Raw genomic sequence first — 27438 nt, 5'->3', positions numbered from 1 at the left:
GTCTCAAACCCATGGACTCAGGCAATCCACTCACCTCAGCCTCCCAAAGGCGCGGGATTATAGGCTGAGCCACTGAGCCCGGCTTAACTTTTTGTAAAGCAAGTAGGCATTAACACAGTAGATCAATTAGGAAACACATGGCGGGAAGTGTATACACTGCTAATAACCCAAGCACCAGCAAGAATGAGTGCTAGGGCTCCAGGAAATACACTTTTATGCACCAGGAGTAGCTGGCTGCTTCCTGGTTCTGCGTTCTCTTGTACACCATTGCCAGGCTGCATGTTATTTTGACTGTCATCATCTTATTTCATTGTTGTGCTTTTAAAATCCCAACTTAGAAAATCACTGACTTAGGTCTTAGATGACATTCAGAGCCTAACTTGGTAATTGTCATTTATTCAGTTCAACCAGTTTATTCTTTAAAGCTTTCAATGGCATGCTCACAAAGTTACAAAAGCCTCTGTTAATGGAATTTTTTCCAAGATAAGTAACTTGTCACTGAGCACCTAAATTCTGCTTTTTATTTCCCCAGTGAAACTATTTGTTTAGAACTCAGTTTTTGAAAGCCTAAGTTTTTTTTTTAACAAAACATATAGCAGAAGATTGGACTGTGATTTTAAATTTATTTTGGGAAGAAAGTACATCACAGAGGGAATTACCCAGGCCCTGGAATAAATTCTTGGCTTTGCCACTTGCTAGCTATGGGCCTTGGTACAAATCTCAGCTCCTTTATCTGCAAAGTGGGAATACTGATATTTACCTCTCTGAGTCGTGAGGGGATGGAATAATGAGTAAAAAAGCACCAAGCTCATAGCAGTGCTCAGCGAATGTGGTTCTCCTTTTATTATGAGAATTGGGATACTCTCTTATTCACTTCTGCATTCAGTGCCTTTCGTATAGAAAACAATTGATGAGGGTTAAATACATGAAAACCTTAAATAAGCATCTTTAGGGCTGGGCACAGTGGCTCATGCCTGTAATCCCAGCACTTTGTGAGGCCGAGGTAAGAGGATTGCCTGAGCCCAGGGGTTCGAGACCAGCCTGGGCAATACAGCGAGACCTCATCTCTACAATAAATCAAAAAATGAGCTGGGCATGGTGGTTTGCACCTGTAGTTCCAGCTACTTAGAAGACTGAGGTGAAGGGATTGCCTGAGTTCATCAGGTTGAGGCTGCAGTAAGTAAGCTGTGATGGTGCCACTGCACTCCAGCCTGGGTGACAGAGTGAGACTCTGATTCAAAAATAAAATAAAATTAAATTAAAATATTTTAAATAGCATTTTTATAAATAAAATCACATTTGAACTATGCACACTCTTTCAAGGCCCTCATCTGTAGTGGATTTTCTTTTCATTCATTCAGCAAATATTTACTACATACCTACTATGTGGCAGGCACTGAGCTAGGCATAATGGGTACAACAATGAGCAAAGGGGTTACAATCCTTGCCTTCATGGAGCTTTTCCATCTGGGAGGACAGTAACATTCCCACGGCTTCCCAGTGTTTCATGAGGTTTTGCAATGATGTCACTTAGACATAGGTGAAAGGTCAGCATTGAACCAGTATCCACAACATGTGTAACTATGTCAGTGGGAAAGAACACAGGTGATCTGGGCTACTTAACTCCAGAAGAACAGCCTGCGAATGTAAAAACATGGGCTGTGACCTGCCAGTGTAGGATATCAACTTACAAAGCCTAACTTAAGGCACTCATTGATTTGATTTCCCTTGATATCCCCTGGATTGTTTGTTTGTTTGTTTGTTTTTTAGTCAGAGTCTCACTCTGTTGCCCAGGCTGAAGTGCAATCACCACAGCCTCAACTTGCTGGGTGCAGGCGATCCTTCTGCCTCAACCTTCCAAGTAGCTGAAACTACAGACATGTGCCACCATGCCTAGCTTATTGATTGATTGATTGATTGATGGAAGAAATGAGGTCTCGCCGTGTTGCCTGGGTTGGTCTCCCACCCCTGGGCTCAGGCAATCCTCTTGTCTCCGTCTCCTAAGTGCTGGGGTTACAGGCATGAACCACCATGCCCGGCTCCCCTGGGTTTTTGAAGAGAGTTAAAAGATTCTCCCTTTTCTCTCCTTCACAAGATGGTCCTGCCTTTGGCCAAAATGGACAAGTCAATCCATGATTATCTGTGAGGATCAGCAGGGCTTTTGCCAGATGCTGCAAACAAGATCGTAATCATTAAGAACTGCCTTTAAAAATCAAGACCTAACATTTTAAATTCTCTTTGCTTTCTTCTGTAGCAATGTGTGTATGGGGTGCAGGGAAGGGTGGACAGTGGGAAAGGTGGAACTGCTTTCAGTCTGAAAAGATGATGAGGGGGCAGGGATGCCTGACAAGGAGTTCAAAATCTTCTGTCCCTCTCTACACCCTTGAATCGGCAAAACCCCCCTAAATTCCTCTCTGGTTTCTTCTCCTTCCTTACCAGTAGGATACAAGTCACCCTAAAGACTCCTTGCAACTTCCTTATAATTTTCTCAAATATGGACTCAGGTGAGGGATTCCTGCTGTGCAGTGTCTTCATGAGTTATGTTTTTACAAGTGGTAGCCAGGACTTTGGATTTGTGCTCTCACACTCATGTATCAACCCCTGTAGACTGAAGCCAGGTCTCATGAACTCAATCCAACCAAAACCACCTACTAGATGCTTTGGCCCTGCTCTGGTAGTTCATTTTTCCTCATCAGATCGTGGTCATGGGGCATTGGATTAGAGCTAAAAGGAAACTTAAGGGATTTGGTTTAAATCCTCTTATTTTACAGAGGGGTAAACAGAGGCCCAGAGAATGCCGATGACTTTTCAAAGTTCACACAGCTAGTTAGTGGGTAGACTCATACTGAAACCCAAGACCCTAACTCTGAGGCCAGGTCTCTTTTGGCTCACCGACCGGATATTCTTATGCGAGAATGATGTAGAGTAGTAGTGTAGATGATGTGTAGTTGAGTCTTGTTTTTTAATCCACTCTAGCAAATCTATCTTTTAATTAGTATATTTAGACCATTAACTTTTTTTTTTTAAATCGGGGTCTCTGTTGCCCAGACTGGAGTGCAGTGGCCTACTCACAGCCACCTCAGCCTCGACCTGTTGGGTTCAGGCTATCCTTCTGTCTCAGCCTTCCAAGTAGGTGGGACTACAGGTGTGTGTCATCATGCCCAGCTAATTTTTTGATTTATTGTAGAGAAAAGGTCTCACCAAGTTGCCCAGACTGGTCTCAAACCACTGGACTCAGGCAATCCTTTCTCCTCTGTTTCCCAAAGTGCTGGGATTATAGGTATGAACCACTGCACCCGGCCAAGACCATTCACATTTAAAATGAGTTGAATATAGTTGAATTAATATCTTCCATGTTCTGTTTTCTATTTGTTGCTCTTATTATTATTTTTTATTTTGGTATTCGGCTCTTTTTCTGCTTTTAATTGAGCATTTTGTATAATTTCATTTTCTTTTTTTACTTTTATTTTTTATAATCACTATTTTTTTATTATGATATTGTGGGGTACAATTAATGATTAGGTATACAAATATGCTTTGTTCAGGTACCCTTGTTGATAAGAGGTGTCTCCCCATCTTTTTTTATTAATTAATTTATTTATTATAAAGATGTAGGTTACAATTCAGGGTTAGGTATATAAACATTGATCATGCAGGTACCCTTGTCTATGAGGTTATAATTTCATTTTCTTGCCTCTCTGAGCATATCAATTATACTTCTTTTCTAAAAAAATTTACTGATTGCTCTAGAATTTGCGACATACATTTACAACTCATCTAAACTCACTTCCAAATAATGCTATACCCCTTCACAGCAGCATCTGCAGTAGTACAAGTACCTTATAACAGGTTATTCCCAGTTCCTCCCTCCTGTCTCTTATGGCATTGTGTCATTAATTTTACTTACCTCTAGCTATAATCCCTAAATAAACTGTTGATGTTATTTTGAACAGACTGTTATATGTTAGGTCAATTAAGAATAAAAAAATAAAATGTTTATCTTACTCTGCTTCCCCATATGTAGATCTGAGTTTCTGACCAGTGTAATTTTCCTTTTCTGTAAAGACCTGCTTTCATCATTTTTTGCAAGGAAGGTTACTGGTGACAGATTCTCTCCATTTTTGTTGGTCTGAGGAAGTACTTATTTCTCCTTCACTTTTGAGGAATAATTTCATTGGATCCAGAATTCTAGTTTGGTTGTTGTGGCATCATGTTGTGGTGTTGTGGCGTACCCCCACCACCACCCCTTTAACTCTGTATTGTATTCTACTCTCTTCTTGCTTGCATAGTCTGGAGTGATTCCTTACCTTGCTCCTCTGTAGTATGGAGTGCCTCTGGGATCTTTTAAGATCTTATCTTTGTCTTTGATTTCTGCAGTTTGAATATGGTATGCATAAACGTAGGTTTTTTTGGGTAATTTGCCAGCTTGGTATTCTCTGAGATTCTGGATCTGTGGCTTGGTGTCTTGCCAGCTTTAGAAAATGCATAACCATTGTTACTTCAAATATCACCTCTTTTCCTTTCTTTATTCCCCTGCTGGTATTCTCATGACACACATGCTACACCTTTTATAATTTTTCTACAACCTAGATGTCTTGTTCCATCTTTTTTCTTTACATTTCAGTTTGGGAAGTTTCTATTAATACAGCTTCCAGCTCCTTGATTCTTTCCTTGGCCATGTTCAGTCTACTGATGAGCCCATCAAAGACATTTCTCCTTTGCTGTCAAGTGTTTTGACTTCTAGTGCTTCCTGTTCATCCTTTGAACTTCTCTCTGCTTTCATTATCTGTCTGCTCTTGTGTGTTGTTCACGTTTCCATTAGAGCCTTGGCATGTTAACCACATTGTCCGCTTCTGTCAGTTCCAACATCTCTGCTGTATCTGGGTCTGGCTCTGATGCTTGCTTTGTCTTTTTAGATTGTGTTTTTGCCTTCTTGCCTGCTCTGTACTTTTTTTGGTTGAAAGTTGGGTGCAAGCCGGGCTCGGTGGCTCAGCCTGTAATCCCGTGCCTTGGGAGGCTGAGGTGAGTTAATTGCCTGAGCCTGCAGGTTCGAGACCCACCTGGGCAACTTGGTGAGATCTCATCTCTACAATAAATCAAAAAATTAGCCGGGTCTGGTAGCATGCGCCTGTAGTTCCAGCTACTTGGAAGGCTGAGGTGGAAGGATCGCCAGAGCCCAGCAGGTCAAGGCTGCGGTGGCCAGGAGTGGCCACTGCACTCCAGTCTGGGCGACAGAGTGAGACTGCAACTCAAAAAAAAAAAAAAAAGAAAGAAAGTTGGGTGTGATGTACTGGGTAGAAGGAATTGAGGAAAGTAGGCCTTGAGTGTGAGGTTTTATGTTTATCTGGCTAGGAATTGGACTATGTTTATGGTTTGCTGTAACTGTGGGGAGCAGAGGCTAAAATTCTCTCCAGAGCCCTTGCTTTTGTCTCTCCTATTGTCTCTGGGTTTTCCTAGAAATTTCTTCTTAAATAGGGTCTCTAAGTCTTTCAGTTCTTTCCGTTGTGATCCCCTGTAGTTATACAGGAGTCTTAGTCATGTGGTGACAGGTGGGGGAGAGGAGAATCATCAGTCTTAGGGGAAGCTAACTATCCATGATGGAGTCTCAGTCTTTTAGTATGCCTGAGGTGGGTATTTTTCTTCCCGTATGTTGTTCAGACTTTGGTAAACCCCAGTTAAGGAGGCTCTGGTAAAATATAAGGGAAGGAACCAAAATAAAAAATAAAAACCAGAATTATCTTTTTGAGACAGATCCCTTGGAATTTGTTCCTCCGGATCAAACAACCAACTAAGTTTTTATCTGGAAGTTTTTAGAAGGTTGTATTGTATCATGATTTGAAGAAGAAATGTCCTGAGTTGTGGCAAAGAGGTGACTGATTTCTTCCACCACGACAAGGCACCTGCCCCACACCATGCTGAGTGTTCAGCAATTTTTGACCAAAGACAGCATGGCCTTCGTGCCCCACCCTCCCTGTTCATCCGACCACCCTATTCATTTGATCCCATCCCGAGAAACATTTTTTGGTTTCCCAAATGAAAAAAGTCCTCAGAGGAAAACGTTTCACCAATGTGGAAGAGGTGAAACAAAAAACAGTGGAAGCACTGAAAGGCATCCAAATTGATGAGTTCAAAAACTGTTTTGAGCAGTGGAAAAAGTGTCTCGGTAGGTGTATTGCATCAAATGGAGAGAACTTTGGAGGTGAATGAAATTTAAACACGTAAAAATAAATACACACTTTTTCATAAAGAAATTCCATTTTGGGGGGGTCCCCCTTTGTAGTTTCTTTTTTCTTTTTTGAGTTGGAGTCTCACTCTGTCACCCAGACTGGAGTACAGTGGCATAATCACAGACACCATAGCCTTTACCTGCTGGGCTCAGGCAATCCTTTTGCCTCAGCCTTCCAAGTAGCTGGAACTACAGGCATGTGCCACCATACCCAGCTAATTTTTTGATTTATTGTAGAGGCAAGGTCTTGAACCCCTAGGCTCAGGCAGTCTTCCTGCCTCAGCCTCCCAAAGAGCTGGAATTACAGGTATGAGCCACCACGCCCATACCCCCCTTGTAGTTTCTATTGAAGATAGGTCTTAAGGGGAAGAGAGAGCTCTGGGTGTATTTCAAAATGGTTAATTTTCTCTTCCTGCTGCAGGATGCACAAGGAGATTTTTATTTCTCAGGTCTTTATAGTGACAATTTAGTAGGAACTCTGGAGGTGAAGTTCATGAAAGTGGTGGGCTTTCCTAGGACTAGACACTTGTGGAGTTTTAAACCTCGGCTTGTCCACAGTGAGCCCTTAGCAATTCACCAGTTACCGTTTCAAGTGTTCCTACCCAGACCAGCTCTAGCTGCGAGTTTGAGTTTCTTCTCCTGGGCTTGTGCTTCTTTGTATTGCCTGTCTGTAGCTCTAGTTTTGGAGGAAAGAGTTTGTCTTGTCGCCTGAACTCTCTAAGGCAGTGTCAAAAGGCAACTTTACTGGCATCAGGGACCAGTTTTGCAGAAGACAGTTTTTCCACAGATGATGAGGGGGGATCATCAGGCATTAGATTCTCATAAGGAGCAACCTAGATCCCTTGCATGTGCAGTTCACCGTAGAGTTTGTGCTAATGTCGCTGCTGATCTAACAGAAGGTGGAGCTCCCTTGCCTGCCAGTCACCTCCTATGGTGCATCCCAATTCCTAACAGACCACAGACAGGTACTGGTCTACAGTCCGGGGGTTGGAGACCCCTGCTCTGATGTATCTAAGAAGAGTTGTTGATTTTCAATTTGTTCAGCATTATCTTGTTGTGAGGACAGAAGTGGTGACTTCTAAGCTCCTTACATATTGGACTAGAAAGTGAATGTTACAATGTGTTATAAGTAGACCAAACTTTACATAAAAACATGTCAAGTAAATCATACAACAATGGGTCATGAGCTTTGACAGGAATATAATAATTGCAACAAAAAACAATACAACAATAAAACAAAATAATTAACGAGTGCTAACTACATGCCAGCACTTTATTAAGTACAGTAAGTCCCCTACATATGAACCTTCAATTTTCAAAGATGCAAACGTACGTTCATGTGTCTGGTGTACCTTGTGATGTGTGTGCATCCTCAACAAGTGGTTGTGCTTTTATGTACTTTACAGCACTGTATAGAGTACAGCAGTGCAGTATCTTTATTTCAAGCCCAGGATGTCTGGAAGCATAAAAACTGTGGTGTCACAGCTGGTACTATGTAGCCAATTGTGTAAGTTGGGTGCCTAGGCTCACTTTGTTGGACTTACAAACAAATTGGACTTAGAAACATACTTTTGGAACTGAATTTGTTTGTATGTAGGGGACTTACTGTCCTTTAAATAGTCATATGGTAATACAGGGTGGTACTGTTATTTTCCTCATTTGATGGATGAGAGAACCTATCAAAAGAGGTTGTGTAACTCAACCCGAGACATAGATTCATAAGACTTCCGTGACAGGTGGGTGGTTCAGATGCAGGTCCCCAACTCTAGAAGCCCTCCTCTTACTGCTGTCCTCTGCCTCCCCCAGAGTCAAAGTGGCACATTTATCTTTTCATTCAGCAAACATATGTGCTAGGCAGACAAGGTCCCTGTCCTCACAATGTATGTGTTACAGTGGAAGAAAGAGCAAATGAACACATAAGCAAATGAGCAAACAAGGTATTTAGAGAGAAAAGTATGTAAACAATTAAGGCAGGTGTGGTGGCTTAAAATCCCAGCACTTTAGGAGGCTGAGATGAAAGGATCACTTGAGCCCAGCAGTTTAAGACCAACCTGGGCAACATAGTGAGACTTCATCTCTACAAATAAATAAATAAGCCAGGCATGGTGACACACACCTGTGGTTCCAGCTACTTGGGAGGCTGAGGCAGAAGGATCACCTGAGCCCAGGAAATTGAGGCTGCGGTAGCTATGATCTTGTCATGTGCTCTAGCCTGGTCCACAGAGTGAAATGCCATCTCAAAAGAAAACAAATAAAAAATAAGTTTTAAAAATGTACCTCTTGGCTGGGCTTGGTGGCTCAGCCTGTAGCCCCAGCCTTGTGAAGATAAAGAAGTGGAGAACTCCAGGTTTGTTGATGTGTGGATGAAGCCCTGTATGTGGCAGACTTCAGGGAGGATAGGAAGTGTCTTACAAGGCTCCTGGAGTCTGGGAGTCCACAAGATATGGCGTTGTAGGACCACAAACCTCTATTTGTTATTTTATGCCAGAGTCTGGGTGAAAAGCAAGCTTTAGGATATAGGTTAATAGGGTAATAAAACCCTGTCTGGTGAGTCCTTACCAGGCAGTGACTCTCTAAGCCCTTTAGTTAGGAATTTGGGCGAGAGAGAAAAAGGGCAGGCTTAGTTCTCACCTGTGTGGGGTCACAGCGTAACTAGACAATCAATCTGACTAAAGAAGTAAACTGCATGTTACAAATCCAGCCACCGGTGGACTGTCTCTTGTTGGACATCTCTAGGCCTCTCAATCTCAACATACCTGAAACCAATTATAGCTTGGTCTTTTCCCCACAACTGTCCTTCTCCTAGTCTCTCACTGGAAGTCTGGGTGTCCTCCAAGGTTTCTCCATTTCCCTAGCCATCCCTCATCATTCCTTGAGCCAATCCCTCAGTCCTGCCACTGACTTTTATCTTGAACCTGCACGTTTCTCACCTCTGCCACCCTCTAGTTCAGGGTCGTTTCTTGCCTCTGCTATTGCAGAAGCCTCTGAGCTGGTCATCCTGGTTCAGTGCTTACCCCTTTCCATACTGTAGCCAGAGATAATTTATTGAAAATTAAATCACTCTCCAAAGCCTCCCCCCAAAACCTTTAAGTGGCTCAGCATCACATCTGGAATGAAATCTGGCCTCGTTGTTATGGTCTAGACTGGGGGTCTCCAACCGCTTGGCCATGGATTGGTCAGTGGCCTGTTAGGAATTGGGCCACACAGCAGGGGGTGTGGCGAGTGAGTGAGCAAAGCTCCATTTGTATTTACAGCAGCTCCCCATCGCTCTCATTACTGCCTGAGCTCCACCTCCTGTCAGATTTCCTGTTAGATTCTCATAGGAATGTGAACCCTATTCTGAACTGTGCGTGCATGGGATCTAGGTTGCATACTCCTTATGAGAATCTAATGCCTGATAATCTGAGGTGAAGCTGAGGCAGCAATGCTTGTGCTGGGGAGTGGCTTCAAATACAGATTAACATTAACAGTGAGGTTTGACTATGCATCCTGCACCCTCCAGTCCATGGGAAAATTGTCTTCCATGAAACCTCTTCCTGATGCCAAAAAGGTTGGGGACTGCTGGTCTAGATGGCCTGCTGGTCTAAATAGCCCTGTGTGATCAAGGCCTCATACACCAGCTCTCTGTTTCTGTTGCCAGGTGTGGTGAGGAGCAAAACTCAGGGGGTGTCATGGGCAGTTTGACTAAACCCTGAAATGATTTTCAGAGCAGCCAGTATAGTGTTAAAACTTTTTTTTTTGTTTTGTCTTTTTTTGAGTTGGAGTCTCACTCTCTTGCCCAGGCTGGAGTCCAGTAGCACACTCACAGCCACCCTAGCATTGACCTGCTGGGCTCTGGCAATCCTTTTGCCTCAGACTTCTGAGTAGCCGGAACTACAGGCATGTGCTAACATGCCCTATTAATTTTTTATTTATTGTAAAGACGAGGTCTTGCCAAGTTGCCTGGGCTGATCTCAAACCCGTGGGCTCAGGCAATCCACTCGCCTCGGCCTCCCAGTTAAAACAATTTATTAGAGAAAGAGAAGGGGAGAGAGACATGCCAGAGCTGGCATAGGTGAGAGAAAACCACACTTTTGTTTGCTTTTGACCAAAGGCCTGATATACCCCTGTAGTGATTAATATGCTAAAGAGTAGGCATGGCATCTACTCCGGAGAGATGACAATCTTTCCACCTCTGATAGGTGAGGGTTGGGTGGCCTGGGAGTCCACATTGAATCCACATTCCAGCCCTCAGTGAGGTTTGGCCTGCCAACAAGATATCTGGATGCTTTCTTACTAAAAACTAAAAACTGTTCATAAGAAATTTCTCGACCTCTGTCCACCTGTCCTACCTACCTGGCCTCATTTCCACCCCACATTGGTGTACTTCAACCCTGACCAACCACCCAGCGTTGACATCAGATCCCACTCATCAAAAGCCCCGTCCTCCACATGGCTGCTCCCACTTCCGTCACCCACTTCAGAGGCTGCAGAATAGTAACCGGATCCTCAGGCTGTTCAGACTTGAGACTGACCAGCTGTAAATCAGGGGGTGTCTACAGTATCCTTAGGTTTGCCCATTCACCTGAAAAACTCATAGCACTCAAGGCAATGCGTAAGTTGACTCTTGAGCAACATGGCTTGAATGACGCTGGTCTGCCATACACGAATTTTCTCCCACCCCTGAGACAGCAGGCCCGGTCCCCCCTTTCCCTCCTCCTCCGCACCCTGTCCAGCATGAAGATGATGAGGATGAAGGCCTTCATGGGGATCCACTTCTGCTGAGTGAATAGTAAATATATTTTCTCTTCCATGTGATATTTTTTCTCTTTATTTTCTGGATCTGCAAACAGCTTACTGATTCAAAGTCACCACAAGGGGGTGCATTCATTCACCTGCCACTGTGCCTGCAGTTGGTGACATTTTAATTTGGAGGTAATTACCACTACAGACATTTTCCTCCATTTAAAAAAAGTAAAAATTTTCAAAGCATCTTACAGGCCAAAGAGATGAAAAGCAAGATCCTCATTCAGCCACTCAAAAGAGTTTTTCTGAGGAAAATTCAGCCGGAGGAGACAACTTTGAACGTTTCCCCGTGGGCCGCAGCAGATACCACTAAAGTCACAGAGCTTTGGCACTGACAGCAACAACATCTGCATAGGAAGTGGCCCCTCCACCCAGCAGGAGGGAAGCATCTGGGGTCCAGGGCGGCTAGAGTCAACATAGGACTGCTGAGCAGGCCAAGACCTAATGTTAAACTGAAACAGGGTGGGGGCAGCATTTGGGGTGTCAAGTGTCAGACCAGGGACTCCCACTACAGCCAGAGGCAGCAGACTAAGAACTGCAGGAGCCAGCACACCTGTAGGGGTGGTGGCAGAGGGTGGCAGCAGTGGCACCTCTAGCCAGGATGCTGCCTGTGCTCTGGAGGCTGCTTCAGTCCCGAGAACCCAGGGCAGCAGCAGAGAGTATCAGAATGGGCCATCCCGCAGCGAGGACCCTGCACATTTTGGGACTCCTGACCAGAGGCTACCTCTTTCTCCTGGAAGAGCTATGTCTGATCTGTGTGGACAATGCCTGGAATAAAAAGACTCCATGTGGCACCCTTCTTGGAAGATGCCTGTCCATCCTCAGCCCCCAGGCCCCTCGCCCTTCCCAGGTATCTGTCTGAGGGTCCCCCAGACTCAAGGAGCTGACTAAAACATCCCTGAGCTCGCTCTGGTCAAAGCACAATCAGATTTGAACATAGGCTTGCCCCCTGGTCTGGGGATGTCTATACCAGCATCTCCCAGGAAGAGACCAGTGAAGCAGCCAGGGTTCTTAGCCTCGCTGCTGGGCAAGGTGACAGAGCAGAATCTCAGGAGGCAACGGCTCTGAAGACCCTCCAAACACCCACTCTGGCCAGATGACCCAGAGCACAGGGGCCACCACGCCTGCAGGGCCTGCTGTCTACATGTGCCTGGAGCAGGAAAATGCCAGCCCGGCTCTCTTTGTCCACCTTGATGGGCAGCAGAGTCCCCCACAGCCCAACCTGGTGTCTGGTGAGGACCACTGATCCAGGGACTTGTGAGTGTTCTGATACCAGCTCTCCACGTGTCCTTGTGTCTTGAGGCTCATCTTGCCCCCTGGCACATAGGTCCTGCTATCCCTGGGCTGTAGGCTGAGGCAGACCCAGGAGGCAGTGGCCAAGACAAACTAGACTGGGAAGGTTCCTGAGGGCCCACTGTCTCACGGTGGCTTGGAGTCCACCTTCTGGTGTTTGTGGGAATGTGTCTTGAGTTCAGGCCAGGTGTCTATTGAGAGGAAGTGGGGAGAGACACTTTGTTCATCACCCTCAGAACATCCGAGACGCAGCCCTTGGGATGCAGATCCACCCTGGCCCTGTATGCTGTGGGGAGCACAAGCTTCGCGCCACCTCCACCCGGCCCCCACTGGCTAACTGAGTCCCATGCAGAGGCGATCCAGACCTTACACCCAGATATGGCCTCTCCCCTTACCTGCTCCATCTTCCTGCAGGGACTGCCCTGGGCTCCCCCACATGGGAAGACGGGACCAGCCAGTGCCTGCGGCCAGTAGCCACACGTCTTTGTCTTCCCTGGCTGCCTTAGAGGGCTTTGGCACTGATGGGGCACACTGCATGGGGCACCGGCTTCTGGGGGCGATGGGCAACAGTGAGCCTCCCTTAGAATGGCTAAGCCAGGTCTGCTGCAGGTGGCGAACTGCAAGGGCGTGTCTGGCAGCAGGAAGTGGCCATCCTGACAGTGTCACTGCCTGTCCTCGTGAGTACCATCTGGATGCTTGTGACCTCTGTGGACAGGTGGCAGTGGTTGCATCAGAGCTAAGGCATGCCCAGCATGCCCTTGGTCGGCACTGTCAGGAAGCCCTGGGTCTCCACAGAAGGCTTGAGTGTTGGCGACAGGACTGGTGTGGAGGTCGCCTGCCATGCTGGCGAAGGCCAGAGCTCCTCTAGTCAGCACTAGCAAAGACCAAAGGCCATGCAGGACTGTGCTTTTTTTTTTGAGTTGGAGTCTCACTCTGTCGTTCAGACTGGAGTGCAGTGGCCATTCCCGGCCACCGCAGCCTCGACCTGCTGGGCTCCAGCCATCCTTCCACCTCAGCCTTCCAAGTAGCTGGAACTACAGGCACGTGCTACCACGCCTGGCCAATTTTTTGATTTATTATAGAGATGAGGTCTCGCCAAGTTGCCCGGGCGGGTCTCGAACCCGTGGGCTCAGGCAATCCACTCACCTCGGCCTCCCAAAGTGCGGGATTACAGGCTGAGCCACCGAGCCTGGCTAGGACTGTGCTTTATGTTCAGCTCATCAGCTGTGTGGATCTTAGAGCAGAGTTTCAATGCCAGCAGCACGGTCAAGGTCACGATGACACCCTGCCACAGGCGAGGAGACTTAAAATAACTTCCAAACTAGAAGAGCATCTTCAAAATTTTAGCCCCCAGTGGCACCACACACACACAGGTAGAGAAGCCATCAGTATTCTGAGTCCTCTAGATGTCCCCTTACAGGGGGATATGTGACCTCCAAAGACGATGGTCCCAGTTGTCTCTTGGGAGACCAGCTACTGCAACAGAACAGGAAGCCAACCCAAGTCTTCTGCCTCCGTCTGAAGCACCGTGCTGCCCCGTTGGTTGGTCACCTGATATCCACCTGCAGATGGTCCTCAGTTCTCACTGACTCCTGCAACCACATGTTGATTGTCACCTCTATGTCACCGCCACTGTTCTGTGCAGTCCTCTAGCATCAGGGCCACTGTGTCCTGTCAGCAGGTGTCACTTATTCATCTGTCCATCCACACAAGTGCCTTAAGGTTTTATTAATAATATTTTCTTTAGCTTGCTTTATTGTAAGAATATAGTATATAATTGGCCATGCACAGTGGTCTGTAAGATAGGAGGAGGCAGGAGGATTGCTTGAGTTCAGGAGTTAGAGACCAGCCTGGGCAACACAGTGAGACCTTGTCTCACAAAAATAAAAAAACTAGCCGAGTGTGTAGTCCAAGCTACTTGGGAGGCTGAGGCAGAAGGATCACCTGAGCCCAGAAGGTCAAGGCTGCAGTGAGCCATGATCATGCAACTGCCCACTGGGCAACAGAGGATGACTCCGACAAAAAAAAAGTAACACTGTGTAATACATATACAAAATATGTGTGTTAATTGACTGTTATAGATAAAACTTCAGACCAGCAGTAGACTATGAGTAGTTAAGTTTGGAGAAGTCAAAACTTATATGCAGATTTTTCACTGGGGAGGGTGTCAGTGCCCCTCACCCCCACCTTATTCGAGGGCCAACTGTACAGTCTTATTACAGAGGATACAACTCAGGAACAGCCAATGGAAGAGATGTGTAGATCAGAGTCTGGAGGGTCCCTGTGGAGAGCTTCTGGCCCTCCCTCCCTGTGGAGTCAGGGTGCTTCAGCTTCCCTGCACATGTCCACCAACTAGGATTGTGTTGTTCTTTTTTTATGAGAAGGTTAATGAGCAGCAGTGATTAACCGCTTTTTCCTTGACTGCAGGCTAAAGGTTAGTTCACTGCAATGATTTACAGCTGGTCAGTGAGATTTTACAGTTTTGCTGTCAGTTTCTTCTTAAAATTTTATCCTGAGGTCCCTTTCCACAGTATAATTTACCCAATTGTTGCTGGCCTAGTTGGGTCTCATATTTCTCCACAAAATTCCTGGCCTCAAGCTGTCCTCCCACTTTGACCTCCCAAAGCTCTGGGATTACAGGCAGCAGCTGCCATGTTTGACCTCTTTATTGTACCATAATGCATCTTAGACTTTATCTTGGACGAGCTCTGAGCCACCTACACAATGGCCTCCTTAGTTCCTAGCCTGTGCCAAGCCCTTCCCTCTGCCTGAGACAATTCCCCTCTCTCCTGCACTCAACCTAACTGCACCCCCAACTTCTCTCAACCTAAAAAGCACTCAATTAGAAGAGCTTGCCTTCATCAAGGGCCTCCTTTGTTATTCCCTGATGGCATATTTATGAGGAGAACTGCATAATGAAAGATTGCGTTTTTATTCTTCCATGTTTAAACTTCAGTCACTTTCAAAGTACTCTCCATTTGGTGCAATACACCTATCAAGATACTTTTTTCCACTGCTCAAAACAGTTTTTGAACTCATCAATGTTGATGCCTTTTAGTGCTTCTGCCGTTTTTTGTTTTGCCTCTTCCATATCAGCAAAATGTTGCCCTCTGAGGACTTTTTTCATCCAGGGAAACAAGCAAGTTGCTCAGGTTGAGATCAGGTGAATAGGAAGGGTGCGGCACAGGGGTCATGCTGTTTTTGGTCAAAAACTGCTGAACACTCAGCGCAGTGTGGGCAGGTTGTTTGTGTAAATCACCCATCATGAAATGGGCAAATGCATTGAAAGAATCCCCTTCCCCTCCAAAAAAATTAACTGAAGTCGAACGCAGCCTCTCACCACAATACTAGCTGCTACACGGATGCTGATGGGTTTCTAGAATACTTACCTAGCGGGGCAGCCTGGACTACACGAGTCCCACCCTCCAAGAGTTAATTCTGGGTTTGAGGGTCCCCTTCATATATATTGTGTTCTTGCAATTACTTTTCGCTCAGCTCCTTTGAGAGTTGTAGACATCATGCCCCTGTACTCCTAAGCCTCCATGTGCGTTTCCTAAAAACAATGACACTTTCACATGGACACAGTGCACTTTCCAAAGTCAGGGGTTTAAGTTGAGCCAGTACTACACCCAGGATCCCTGCTCAGGATGCAGTGCAGGAGTGTATATTACAAGGAACTGTGAGATCTCTTCAAACTTCTTCCATATGAATAGTTCCTCAGGTTTTTTTTTTTTTCAATTTTATGGCATTGATATTCTTGAAATGTACTAACCAGTTATCTTGTAGGATGGCCCTCAGTTTGGGTCTGCTCATGTTACCTTCTAATTAGACTCAACTGTACATTTTGGGCAGAATGCATTAGTGATGCTCTGTGCCTGGCATCACTGTCATATTATTGGTGGTGTGAACTTGATTGCTTGGTGAAGGTGATGTCTACCAGATTTCTCTACTGTAAGATTACTATTTCTTTTGTTGTTACTAATTTATGCAGAGTTAGTATGATCCTATCTAAATATTTTGTCTTCATCAAACTTTTACCCAATAGTATTAGCATACATCAGTGATTCTTGCCTGAATCAGTCACTGCCATGACAGCTGCAAAACAGTGATTTTTTTTGTCTATCGTTTCTTCTACATTTGTTGATTGGCATTTTACTGTGAGAAAGAGTGTCTGCTTCTTCCCATTTGTTTATGGTCCATAGATTCTTTTTTTAAAAAAATTAAGACACGGGCTATAATCTTCTGCTGTCATTTTTTCATTTTAATGCCCAAATTATCCCAGTTTGTTCAATAGGAGGCATGGCAAATGGACTCCTCTGTTCTTTTCTTTTCAGCATAGGGTCTCACTGTGTTGCCCAGGCTGGTTTGAACTCCCTGCCTCAGCCTCCTGAGTAGCTGGGACTAAGGTGTGTGCCACCACACCTGGCTCTTCTGCCCTTCTGACACACTCCCATCATTGTCAAGCATGGCCTTTCTGGCCCAACAACACGTACCAAACTCCTGGTGCATTGTCCTGCCCTGGTTCTGGTGTCAGCCATTTCTCCAGAGTCCTAATTTCTTTTGTGGGGTACAGTCTTTAAAAACCAAGATCTCAACATGTTCCTTGCCACTGTGCTATCATTGTTTTCTAGCCCCTTTCTTCCCCTCAATATTTTTTTTTTTTTGAGCTGAAGTCTCACTCTGTCACCCAGGCTGTAGTGCAGTAGCATCATCACAGCTCACCGCAGCCTCAACCTCCTGGGCTCAGGTGATCCTTCTACCCCAGCCTCCTGAGTAGCTGGCACCAGGTTGCCCAGGCTGGTCTCCAACTCCTGGGCTCAAGGAATCCTCCCACTGTGGCCTCCCAAAGTGCTGGGATTACAGGCATGAACCACCATGCAGGGCCTCTTCCCCAAAATTTTGACTCATAGAGTGAAGGAGATCCAATTCAGGAGACTAGAATAACTGTCAGGTCACTGACCAAAAACATCCTCTGAACCCAAATTGGAAAGACTCACAGAAGGCCAACTTTTCTACCAAGAGGACTATCTATACTTTTTTCAACATGTATATTTAAATTTATTTATTTATTTAAAGGAGGACTTACTATGTTGCCTAGGCTGGTCTCGAGCTCCTGGGCTAAAGTGATTCTCCCACCTCAACTTCCCAAAGTGTTGGGATTATAGGAAAGAAGTCTTATTTGAATACATTCTCATTGTAAAAGAGTTAAACAAGAGTCATAGAAGAAAATGTGAAACATTCCCCCTTTGTTCCCCCTTTGACTAGTCTTTCAGCCCTGTCAGCACTTTCTAAACCACCATGGTTGGCTTTATACTACTTGCTCAGCTTCCTGTGTAGGCCAAGTGCCACATAAAGGCCAGGCAGCAGGTGGCAACTTGTCCTCTCAGCGCTGCAATTTTCCAGGTGGTGTAGACTTGCTGCCAGACTCCTCTCGGAGACTTTCTGGGCTGTTCTCACAAAGTGTCAGTGTTATCTGGGGAGAGGTCAGGGCAGACCCCATAGCAACAATGAGGAAAGCACCAAACGTTCTTCCCCCATCTGAAGGCTGCAGTGTTGGTGTCTGGACTGGAGGAGATTCAGGTCAGCCCTAGAGACAGAGACAGGGTCTATCTCTCATGAGCCTTACAGCTTCCAAGGAGGGCAGGCATTGGTGTCTTTCCCTGCTTGATTCCCGGAGAGGACAACTCCCTTCCTAGAAACGATGCCATTCACTCACACACACGCGCATGCACACACACACACACTTATGCCACACTCACACATACACACACACTCACACATACACATACTCACATAGCATATGCTCACACACACACACATGCTACACACATTCACACACATACACACTCAGACACATTTTTGACTCTAAAACCTGCCTGCTCAAGCTGAAGTGTTGACATATTGGTCCTGGTTTCTTTTTCATGACTGGAAACAAAGATGGGTTATGAATATGTGTGGAATTCCCTTTGGCTGTTTTGAGACTGCCTGGTGAGCTTTCTCTTTTGGAACTCTAAGCAGCTACAACATTGAATCGGGGATAGAACACACGTCTTGGTGTCTGGTCAGGAACAAACATCTGTTTCCAGCAAGGCTCGGGGAAAACCACAGTTCTGGTTTTGGATCTGTTACATGGACAAGCTAAATGCTGTTGATAGTCAGCCTTCACCTTGCTAACCAGTGGAAATCATGTGAGCCTTAAAAGACGATTCTCCCACTGTCATTCAGATGACCAGATTCAGGGATTTATCTTGAACATAAAAGGAAGTTTGGGAAAGTAATTCTGAAGGAGCAGGCTGCCTCACAACCTGCTTCAGTGGAGCTGTCAAGATGGATTACCATTAGCTCAAATCCCAGATGACACTCCAGAGCTGGCCTTATGGAGAAAAATCACCTCACAATCAATTTCAGTTTCTACAGTCTCAGTGGGGACCCTGCTTAGGGACATTGTTGATGATGGATCATGAAATAATGAAGGTGCATGATACAGGACGGATTCAGGCACAGGCATTGCCACACTGGTTGAGATGTGATTGGCTGACTCATTGCTGATAGGAACAAAGATACAAGAAGGTATAGTACCTGACGGGATTGTATGAGGAAACTCATGACTCCCTTCCTAAAGGCTTCCCAGAGGCAGGGTTGATGGTCAAAGCTGGCTTGTTTTGATTCAGAAGCATAGTAACTTTTAAAAAATTTCCTTGTTTCCCCTGTATTGTAAAAGAAAAAATCTAGAAAATACATCCAAACTAAAAGAAAAAAATGAAAAGTCACCCCAGTCCCACTTCCTAGAGAGAACCCCTGAAAACAGGTTGGCTCAGATACTCCTTTTTTTCCCTATGCTTAAACACACATTTTATTTTAAAATGAGTTCATACTATCATACTCTTTTAAAAACTACTTTTCTCTTCAGTGCTTTTTTCTTCATCTTTCCATGTCAACACTTCAATATCCTTTTTTGTTTATTAGTTTTTAAATACAATACTAATAGCACTTTTTTTTTGAGTTGGGGGTCTCACTCTGTCACCCAGGGTTGAGTGCAGCAGCACATTCACTGCTCATGGCAGCCTTGACCTGCTGGGCTCAAGTGATGCTCATGCCTCATTCTCCCGAGTAGTTGGTACTACAGGCATGTGCCACCACACCTGGCTAACTGTTTTATTTTTTTTATAGAGATGAGGTCTGGCTCTGTTGCCCAAGCTGGTCTCAAGCTCTTGGGCTCAAGCAATCCTCCCACCTTAGCCTCCCAAGTGCTGGGATTACAGGCATGAGCCACCAAACCCAGCATAGAATTCTTTTTAATAATTTCAGAGCATAAGGTAAAATATAAAATCATTTATCCTCATTTCTGCCTCCCAATTTCACTCCCCTGAGGTAACTCTAAAACTTTTCTCTTACTATTTCTTTCCAGAAATTTTCTATGTATATATGTATGTGAAATCTTTTTATGTATGTAAACACACAAGTTGTATTTAATTAATTAATATATCACAAGATATTCAGTCAAATCCTGTTATGTGGAACTTCAGGGTTTTCCCAAGTTTCACTGCAGTTAGCATCCTTGTGGTTAACTTTTTGCACATAACCATGATTGTTTCCTTAAGATAAATTTCAGAAAATGAACTGCTCAATTAAAAGGTATGTATAGTTTTACAGCTTTTGACATGTGGTGCCCATTTGGTCTTCACCAGATGTGTGTCAATTTCACATTCTCCCCAGTAGGCAGCATTGAATTGTTAACAAAGTTTTTAATATCCGACTAGGCACAGTGGCTCACACCTGTCATCCCAGCACTCTGGGAGGCTGGGACATGAGGATTACTTGAGCCCAGCAGTTCAAGACCAGCCTGGGCAATATAATGAGACCTTGTCTCTACAAATTTTTTTTTTTAATTTAGCTAGCTGTGGTGGCATGTGCCTGTCATCCCAGCTACTCGAGAGGCTGAGGCTCCCTTGAGCCTAGGAGGTCGAGGCTGCCGTGAGGCATGCTGGTGCCACTATACTCCAACCTGGGCAACAGAGTGAAACCTGGACTTTAAATAAATAAATACATAAATAAAGTAAGTAAAGTAGTTTAAAAAGTAAATTAAAATAAAAAATAAAGAGTGAAAAGAAACAAGTAAAATTAACTTTAATAATGTATTTTACTTAATGTAATATATACCAAATCCCAAGGTGCTGAGATGACAGGCGTGAGCCACCAGTCTCAGCCTTTTTTCACTTTTTAAGTGAAGCTACTGGGAACATTTTCATGATGTGCTTTGCATTATATTTATTTTCTTTTTGAGTTAGAGTTTCACTCTGTCACCCAGACTGGAGTGCAGTGGCACACTCACGGCCACCACAGCCTCAATCTGCTGGGCTCAGGTGATCCTTCCGCCTCAGTCTTCCAAATAGCTGCAACTACAGGCACATGCCACAGTGCCCGGCTAATATTTGGATTTATTGTAGAGACAAGGTCTCGCCAAGTTGCCCAGGCTGGTCTCGAACCCCTGGACTCAGGCAATCCTCTTGTCTCTGCCTCCCTTCAGTATATTTCTATCGGCCATTGATGATGAAACCAACACGTGAGCTGCATGCTCCTGACTGGTTCTGTTCCTATTTCTGTCCTCCTCCTTATCCCCACTGCTATGCCCAGATATGCCTGGGGCTCTTGGAGTAAATGTAGCTCCTGCCAACCTTCCAATTCTTTATCAGGAGAAATCAATACACTCATAGCGAGTATCCACTTTTGATGCTAACGGGATTGCCTCTCAGGACTGTGATCTCCCAGATCCTACAATTAAGTATAAACTCTGAGCTGCAGATTTAATCATGTTTTCATGGATTTGTTAGACTGTGCAAGTGTTTAGGCTTCAGGAAGGGCTGCCGAGTGCAGCCTTGCCACCATCACAGTGTGCACACAGGACCTGGACAGACAGGAGACCTGCACTCTAGAGGCTGTGGCTGGTGGGGCCTTGTCATTGCTTTGCTTTTTTTTTCTTTTCTGTGAAACAGAGACGGTGGCGTGGCAGGCATTAGTGCAGTCAGCACTGTGTCACCCTGAGAGGAGATGGTTTGTCAGACATGACCGAGGCTGGGGCTTAATGCTCCACTTGCTCAGTCTTCAACCTCATGAATTATTGACTTTCTCTTTTGCTTGTTGCTAAAGCACATGTGGACAATACTGAAACTCACCCAGGCACACACACTTTTTCACCCACACAAATGCTGCGCACAGGCAGGTCCCTCCCCCACCACCTGCCCCTCCTGGTCACTCTGGAGCAGAAGCCAAATGCAGACCTGGAGGTAGGGCCCTGGGTGGGGAGGTGGACCTGGCTCCCTCTCTGCCCTGTTGTTGACCCATGTCTTGCTCTCTGAGTCACTTTTTCACTGGACTCAGCTTTATGGTTAAAGAAAAAAAGAAAGAAAGAATAAAAAATACATCTTGAAGTGTGCCTGGCTTGATGGTGTGCCCGGGTATCTGGAAAATGGCCCAGACCCTTGCTTCACTGTACCATTGCATCAGCAGCACCTGTCGGGTAGGTATCTGGATAGAAGGAACAAAAAGGTCTCTGTTCCAGCTTGCCTTCATTACCACACTTTTTGTTATTGTAGTATGATGCTTAATTTTGTGAGAATAATGTTTCTAGCCCTTTGGAGTGTTCTACTTAAAGTTCCTGTAAAATTGGGTGGCATTGAATTAAAAAACCAATATAGCCTTTTAACAAGAAAAGTAAGACTTTCTGTAAAAGACACACCCCACCATCTGCAGACTAAGAGAAATGTTTTGTTTTTTTTTCCCCAGTCTGTGCCTCACTCTGTTGCCCAGGCTGGAGTGTAGTAGCAAGATCACAGCTCACTGCAGCCTCGACCTCCTGAGTTCAAGTGATTCTCCTGCCTCAGCCTCCCAAGTAGCTTGGATTATAGGGGCACACCACAACACCTAGCTAATTGTTTTTTTAAAAGTTTTTCTGTAGAGATGAAGTCTCCCTATGTTGCCTATGCTAGTCTCAAACTCCTGGGCTCAGGCAGTACTCCCAAAAGTGCTGATGACAGGCGTGAGCCACCACACCCAGCTGGAAATATCCTGTTGATAGGAATATGAACTGAGAACCAAGGAATGCCATCTTTGTTCCATCACTGTTTGGACTTACTAGATGAACTTGAGTAAATGTCTTCTGAACCGAAATTTTGCCATTTGTGAATGGAGGACACAGTTTTATTTTTTTATGTCATGTTTTTCTATAGGCACTGCAATAAGGCAAAACATCAATGCAAAAGGAACAAATTATTTCTTGGACTGTGATAGTCTTTAGTGACGCTTGAAATCTCTCCTAGCTCTGAATTCTGTGCTTATAAATAATAAAATGCTTTCATTCCTTCCAACCACTGTGTTTCAATGTGCTGGCAAAATCTAAAGATCTCTTCTATGTTACTATAAGCCAGACTATAATGTGGGCCTTATATAGACTGTCAGACACCCTTTTCTCTCTTTTTATTCAGAGCTTATGCATATACTTCTCTTTTTTTTGAGTTGGGGTTTCAATCTGTTGTCCTGGCTGGAGGTCAGTGGTATGATCACAGTTCACTGCAATCTCAACCTCCTGGGCTCAGGCTATCCTCCTGCTTCAGCCTCCCGAGTAGCTGGGACTACAGGCGCCTGCCACCATGCCCAGCTAATTTTTTTTTTTTTTTTTTAGAGAGGAAGTCTCACTGTGTTGCCCAGACTGTCTCAAATTCCTGGGCTCAAGCCATCCTCTTGCCTTAGCCTCCCAAAGTGCTGGGATTACAGGATGAGCCACTGCACCCAGCCCAAAGCTACGCATATACTTCTTAAGGACTTTCTGCCTCCTCTCTCTCTGTCCATTACTCAAGGGTTAAGCAAATTTTAAAATTTTCAAGAAAGCTATGGGATGAACAAGGTTGAGGAACTTTCCAGCAACACTGAATGAGCCCAATAAACCAAAAATTCAATGAACCCCCTTGGGTTACATGAACTATTGGAACTTTTAGAATAAAACAGTTTCCTCCCTTCTTACCAGCAGGATAAAGCCAACATCTATGAAATGGCAAGTTCCTAATGAGAATGCTACCAAGGATGGAATATTATGGAATAAACATTACTATCATAGTCATGAAAAAGAAGAGGCTTATATGCTATTTATTTTTATTTTCAGGTTAATTTTCCTATCAAAAGCATGATTTCCCAATTTAATTTGTCTTCTAAAAAATTTGGAAGCATTGTCAGATTTTTTTTTTTTTTTTTTTGAGTTGGAGTCTCACTCAGTCGCCCAAGCTGTAGTGCAGTGGCATGTTCATGGTTGACCCCCATGGTTGACCTGCTGGGCTCAGGCGATCCTTCCACCTCACCCTTTCAAGTAGCTGGAACTACAGGCATGTGCTACCACATCCAGCTAATTTTTTGATATATTGTGTCTCACTAAGTTGCCCAGGCTGGTCTCAAACCCCTGGGCACAGGCAATCCTCTTGCCTCTGCCTCCCAAAGTGCTGGGATTACAGGCTTGAGCCACCACACCCAACCAGATTTTTTTTTAAGTATGAATTGAATCTCTGTGGATCTCACTGACCCACGGCTATAGATAGGGTCTCTTAATTACGGAAGTCTAACTGCTGCCAATTCCTGCCTCTGCCAATTCAGCCCCTGACATCTTTCCAGTGTCTCCCATCACAAGAGGCCAAAAGGGTGTGTTTCCATGTGCACCCAGCCTGTTGAGCTTGAGGTCAAGGCATTTTGGGTTGACAACAAGAAGAGTGTAGTGCAGGTGGCTGAGGACCCGTGTGGGAGGGAGACTGGGGACATCTCTGGAGGGCTGGGTCTTCACAGAGGCTCTTGCTTTCTCCACAGAACGACATCTTTGAGTGGGCCAGGGACCACCGAGCCCACCACAAGTACTCAGAGACCGATGCTGACCCCCACAATGCCCGCCGAGGCTTCTTCTTTTCCCACATCGGGTGGCTGTTTGTTCGCAAGCATCGTGACGTCATCGAGAAGGGGAGGAAGCTTGATGTGACTGACCTGCTCGCTGACCCTGTGGTCCGGTTCCAGAGAAAGTAAGTAGAGACCCATTACTCAGGGACGGAGAGACAGAGAACACAGTAGGGTGCACGGACATCCACCTCATGCTTCTCCAACGTTGACCCTCATGACTGGGTATTGTTTCTAGGATATGTCTCCATCGGTTAATTCCCTTTTGCTCACGACATATTTTGTTTTGAATTATAAGTCTCACTTGCAGTGGTTTTCTCTTAAGCCCAGTGTCATTCCTTTCAGACTAGTCTTGCATGGCTGATGTCATGGAATCTGTTTCCTTGCCCACCTTGCCCCCTGCCATGCATGTCAGCCTGGGGTGGCAGAGAGGCCTTACTTTCTTTCAGCGACACATTTGCGTCCACTGGACTCCAGCAGAACTGGACCCTCTCCAAGGGTTCTTTCTGGAATTCTCTTGTGGTTCCATGGGCTTGCTGCTCCAAAGCAATGGAGTTGTGTGCAGCGAGGAGCAACTTAGGGACTGTGCTCTGGTCAGAGCCTTGAGATAACACACAGATAAGGAGTTACTAGGAACCATCTCCGCTGATGGGATGGGGGAGTCATCAGTGGACTCATCTGCACAGGCTCTTCTGTTCAGGCTGAAAATGGAAGTGGAGGCTGTGACCTTGACTGACACAGGAACCCTGTATGAAAGGAAGCGTAGCTTAGTTCCCATCATCACCCCCCCGCCACCCCATATACTAGAGGGAGCAGTAGAGCCTCGTGAGAACATGGCAGACCATGGAGACGGACTGCCTGGCTCCAGCCTTGGGGCTCCCCGCTTACCAGTACTACATGAGCTAACCACTCTGGGCCTCCGACTCATCTATAAAATGCGGGTCACAGCAATACCTCTCTCCTACAGCTTTTGTGAAGATACAACACAAAAAAGCACAGAAAATCCCTGGCACCTCATAAGAGCTTAGCAAGTGTCTGAGATTGTTCTATTACACAGGCTATTGTGTGTGTCCCCACCACTGCTTCTGTAGGTTTCCTCATAGGGTTTTCTCTGCATATCAACAGCTCTTTTAAGCAAATACACCCAGTATCGATAGCCAACAGTCTTAGGGCAGAATATAACAAGATGTTCTCAATTAACAAGTAAATGATTTTTTGACATTGATTTTCGCCATGAGAGCAAAGTATAAAACATCATTAGAGGTCAGGTGTGGTGGATCATACCTATAAACCCAATGCTTTGGGAGGCTGAGGGAGGAGGATCACTCAAGGCCAGGAGTTCAAGACCAGCCTGGGCAATAGCAAGACCCCATCTCTACCAAAATATACAAAAATTAGTCAGGCAGGAGGTTCACACCTGTAAGTCCCAGCTACTTGAGAGGCTGAGGCAGGAGGATTGCTTGAGCCCAGGAATTCAAGGCTGCAGTGATTGCACCACTGCACTCTAGCCTGGTGATAGAGCAAAACTCTATCTCTAAGATAAATGAATGAATAAATAAATAAATAAAGGTATTAGAGAAAAAGCTGAAAACTTCAGAAATGTAAAAAGAAAATCACTCACAGTCCCAACATATAAACACGGTCGTTGTAATATTCTCTAGTCTCTCTTTCTATTTTCTTCACCCCCATCAGTCAGCTCTCCATCCTTTCCACCAGCCCTTTCTGCCAGGTTATAGTAGCCAAGTCAGAGTGAGGCCAGGACAGCCCAGGGAGGCGCTTTACTTAATGCCTCTCCCATGTAGAGCTGCCTGACCCTCCATTCCAGGCTCAGCTGAGGGTGTTGGGGCAGGCTGGACCAACCTCAGAAGACTGAACCTGCCTTTCTCTTTTTACGCCTCTACTTCATGTCTTCTGCATGATGGCAGCCATGCTGCCTCTATGATGTTGTGTCTCACCCTTAACTTCCAATTCTCGTAGGCATCTTGCCAGAAGCTGCAGGAGGGCCCATCAGCTGAGCATGTCACGGTTTATTCACCCATCCCTCTGCAGTTGGACATGTCTGTCACCTTCAGTTCTGTGACGTAAATAGTGCTGCCGTGCAAATTAGTGATGCTTTGGGATGATCAGACCGTACATTAATAGAAAGAGCTTGGGTGAGAAGGCAAAGGGGCTTCTGTTTTATTAATGAGAGCTGATCTTGCTGTAATAGTCTGGGTGTCTCTGGCCATAAACATGGAAGATTTTCTTTTTCATTTTTTCCCATAAAAATGTTGTAATCAGATTCATGATGTGTGTACTGGCAACGTATATGTCTGAGGACTTTCTAAATGCAGGCAGAAGAACAAAGACTGTTTCAGCGAGTTCCCTGAATAACCAACCTAGAGTATCCTCCATTGCCTACAGCAACTGAGGAGGAGGGGCCTGTCAGCCACTGCCCATCTTCTGTCATGTCTTATAGACCCTTGAGCTCCTGCCAGGAAGAAGGGCTAAGGATGCAGCCTTAGAACTGGCCTCTGTCCTCTGAGAACTTGCAGGCTCTAAACCACAGGGGTGGTCCCGATTGCTGGATCTGGCCCTGTAATGATTAAGGCAAAGGAATTTTGCTCTCAGGGGTGTGGTTCTGGATCACTGGGTAGTTTGCATATCAAAGGCAGGCCCCGCCTGGGCCCTGTGCTGTCTCTAAGGATTGCCTAGTCCCAGTGGCAGTCTCTCCCAGCCAGATTTTTGGTGTTTGCTTTTTCTTTGAGTCAGGGTCTCACTCTATCCCCCACACTGGAATGCTATGGCATAATCCTGAACGGCAGTCTCTCCCAGCCAGATTTTTGGTGTTTGCTTTTCCTTTGAGTCAGGGTCTCACTCTATCACCCACACTGGAATGCTATGGCATAATCCTGGCTCATGGCAGCCTCGACCCTTTGGGCTCAAGCAATCCTCCTGCCTCAGCCTCCCAAAGCGCTGGGATTATAGGCATGAATCACGGTGCCTATCCCGAAAGGTATTTTGTTTTGTCTTGTTTTGTTTTTGAGTTAGAGTCTCACTCTGTCGCCCAGACTGGAGTGCAGTGGCCGCTCCTGGCCACTGCAGCCTCGACCTGCTGGGCTCTGGCGATCCTTACAGGCATGCGCTATCACACCCGGCTAATTTTTTGATTTATTGTAGAGATGAGATCTCGCCAAGTTGCCCAGGTGGGTCTCAAACCTGTGGGCTCA

The 27438-nt window shown here is 45.4% G+C and overlaps 1 protein-coding gene across 1 annotated transcript in view; it reads left to right on the top strand.

The window, feature by feature from the left end:
- Window positions 1-27438, top strand: part of SCD5 (stearoyl-CoA desaturase 5) — a 70146-nt gene that overhangs the window by 21367 nt on the left and 21341 nt on the right. Inside the window, exons 3-4 of the mRNA XM_021711157.1 lie at window positions 24149-24354; window positions 24930-25054. Coding sequence (XP_021566832.1) covers window positions 24149-24354; window positions 24930-25054 — 331 coding nt within the window. The remainder of the gene's footprint in view (window positions 1-24148; window positions 24355-24929; window positions 25055-27438) is intronic.

This window comes from Carlito syrichta, unplaced genomic scaffold, assembly GCF_000164805.1.
Source record: "Carlito syrichta isolate Samal-C Ts95f unplaced genomic scaffold, Tarsius_syrichta-2.0.1 Scaffold301890, whole genome shotgun sequence".
Taxonomy (NCBI): domain Eukaryota; kingdom Metazoa; phylum Chordata; class Mammalia; order Primates; family Tarsiidae; genus Carlito; species Carlito syrichta.
This window is presented reverse-complemented; position numbering and strand designations above follow the sequence as displayed.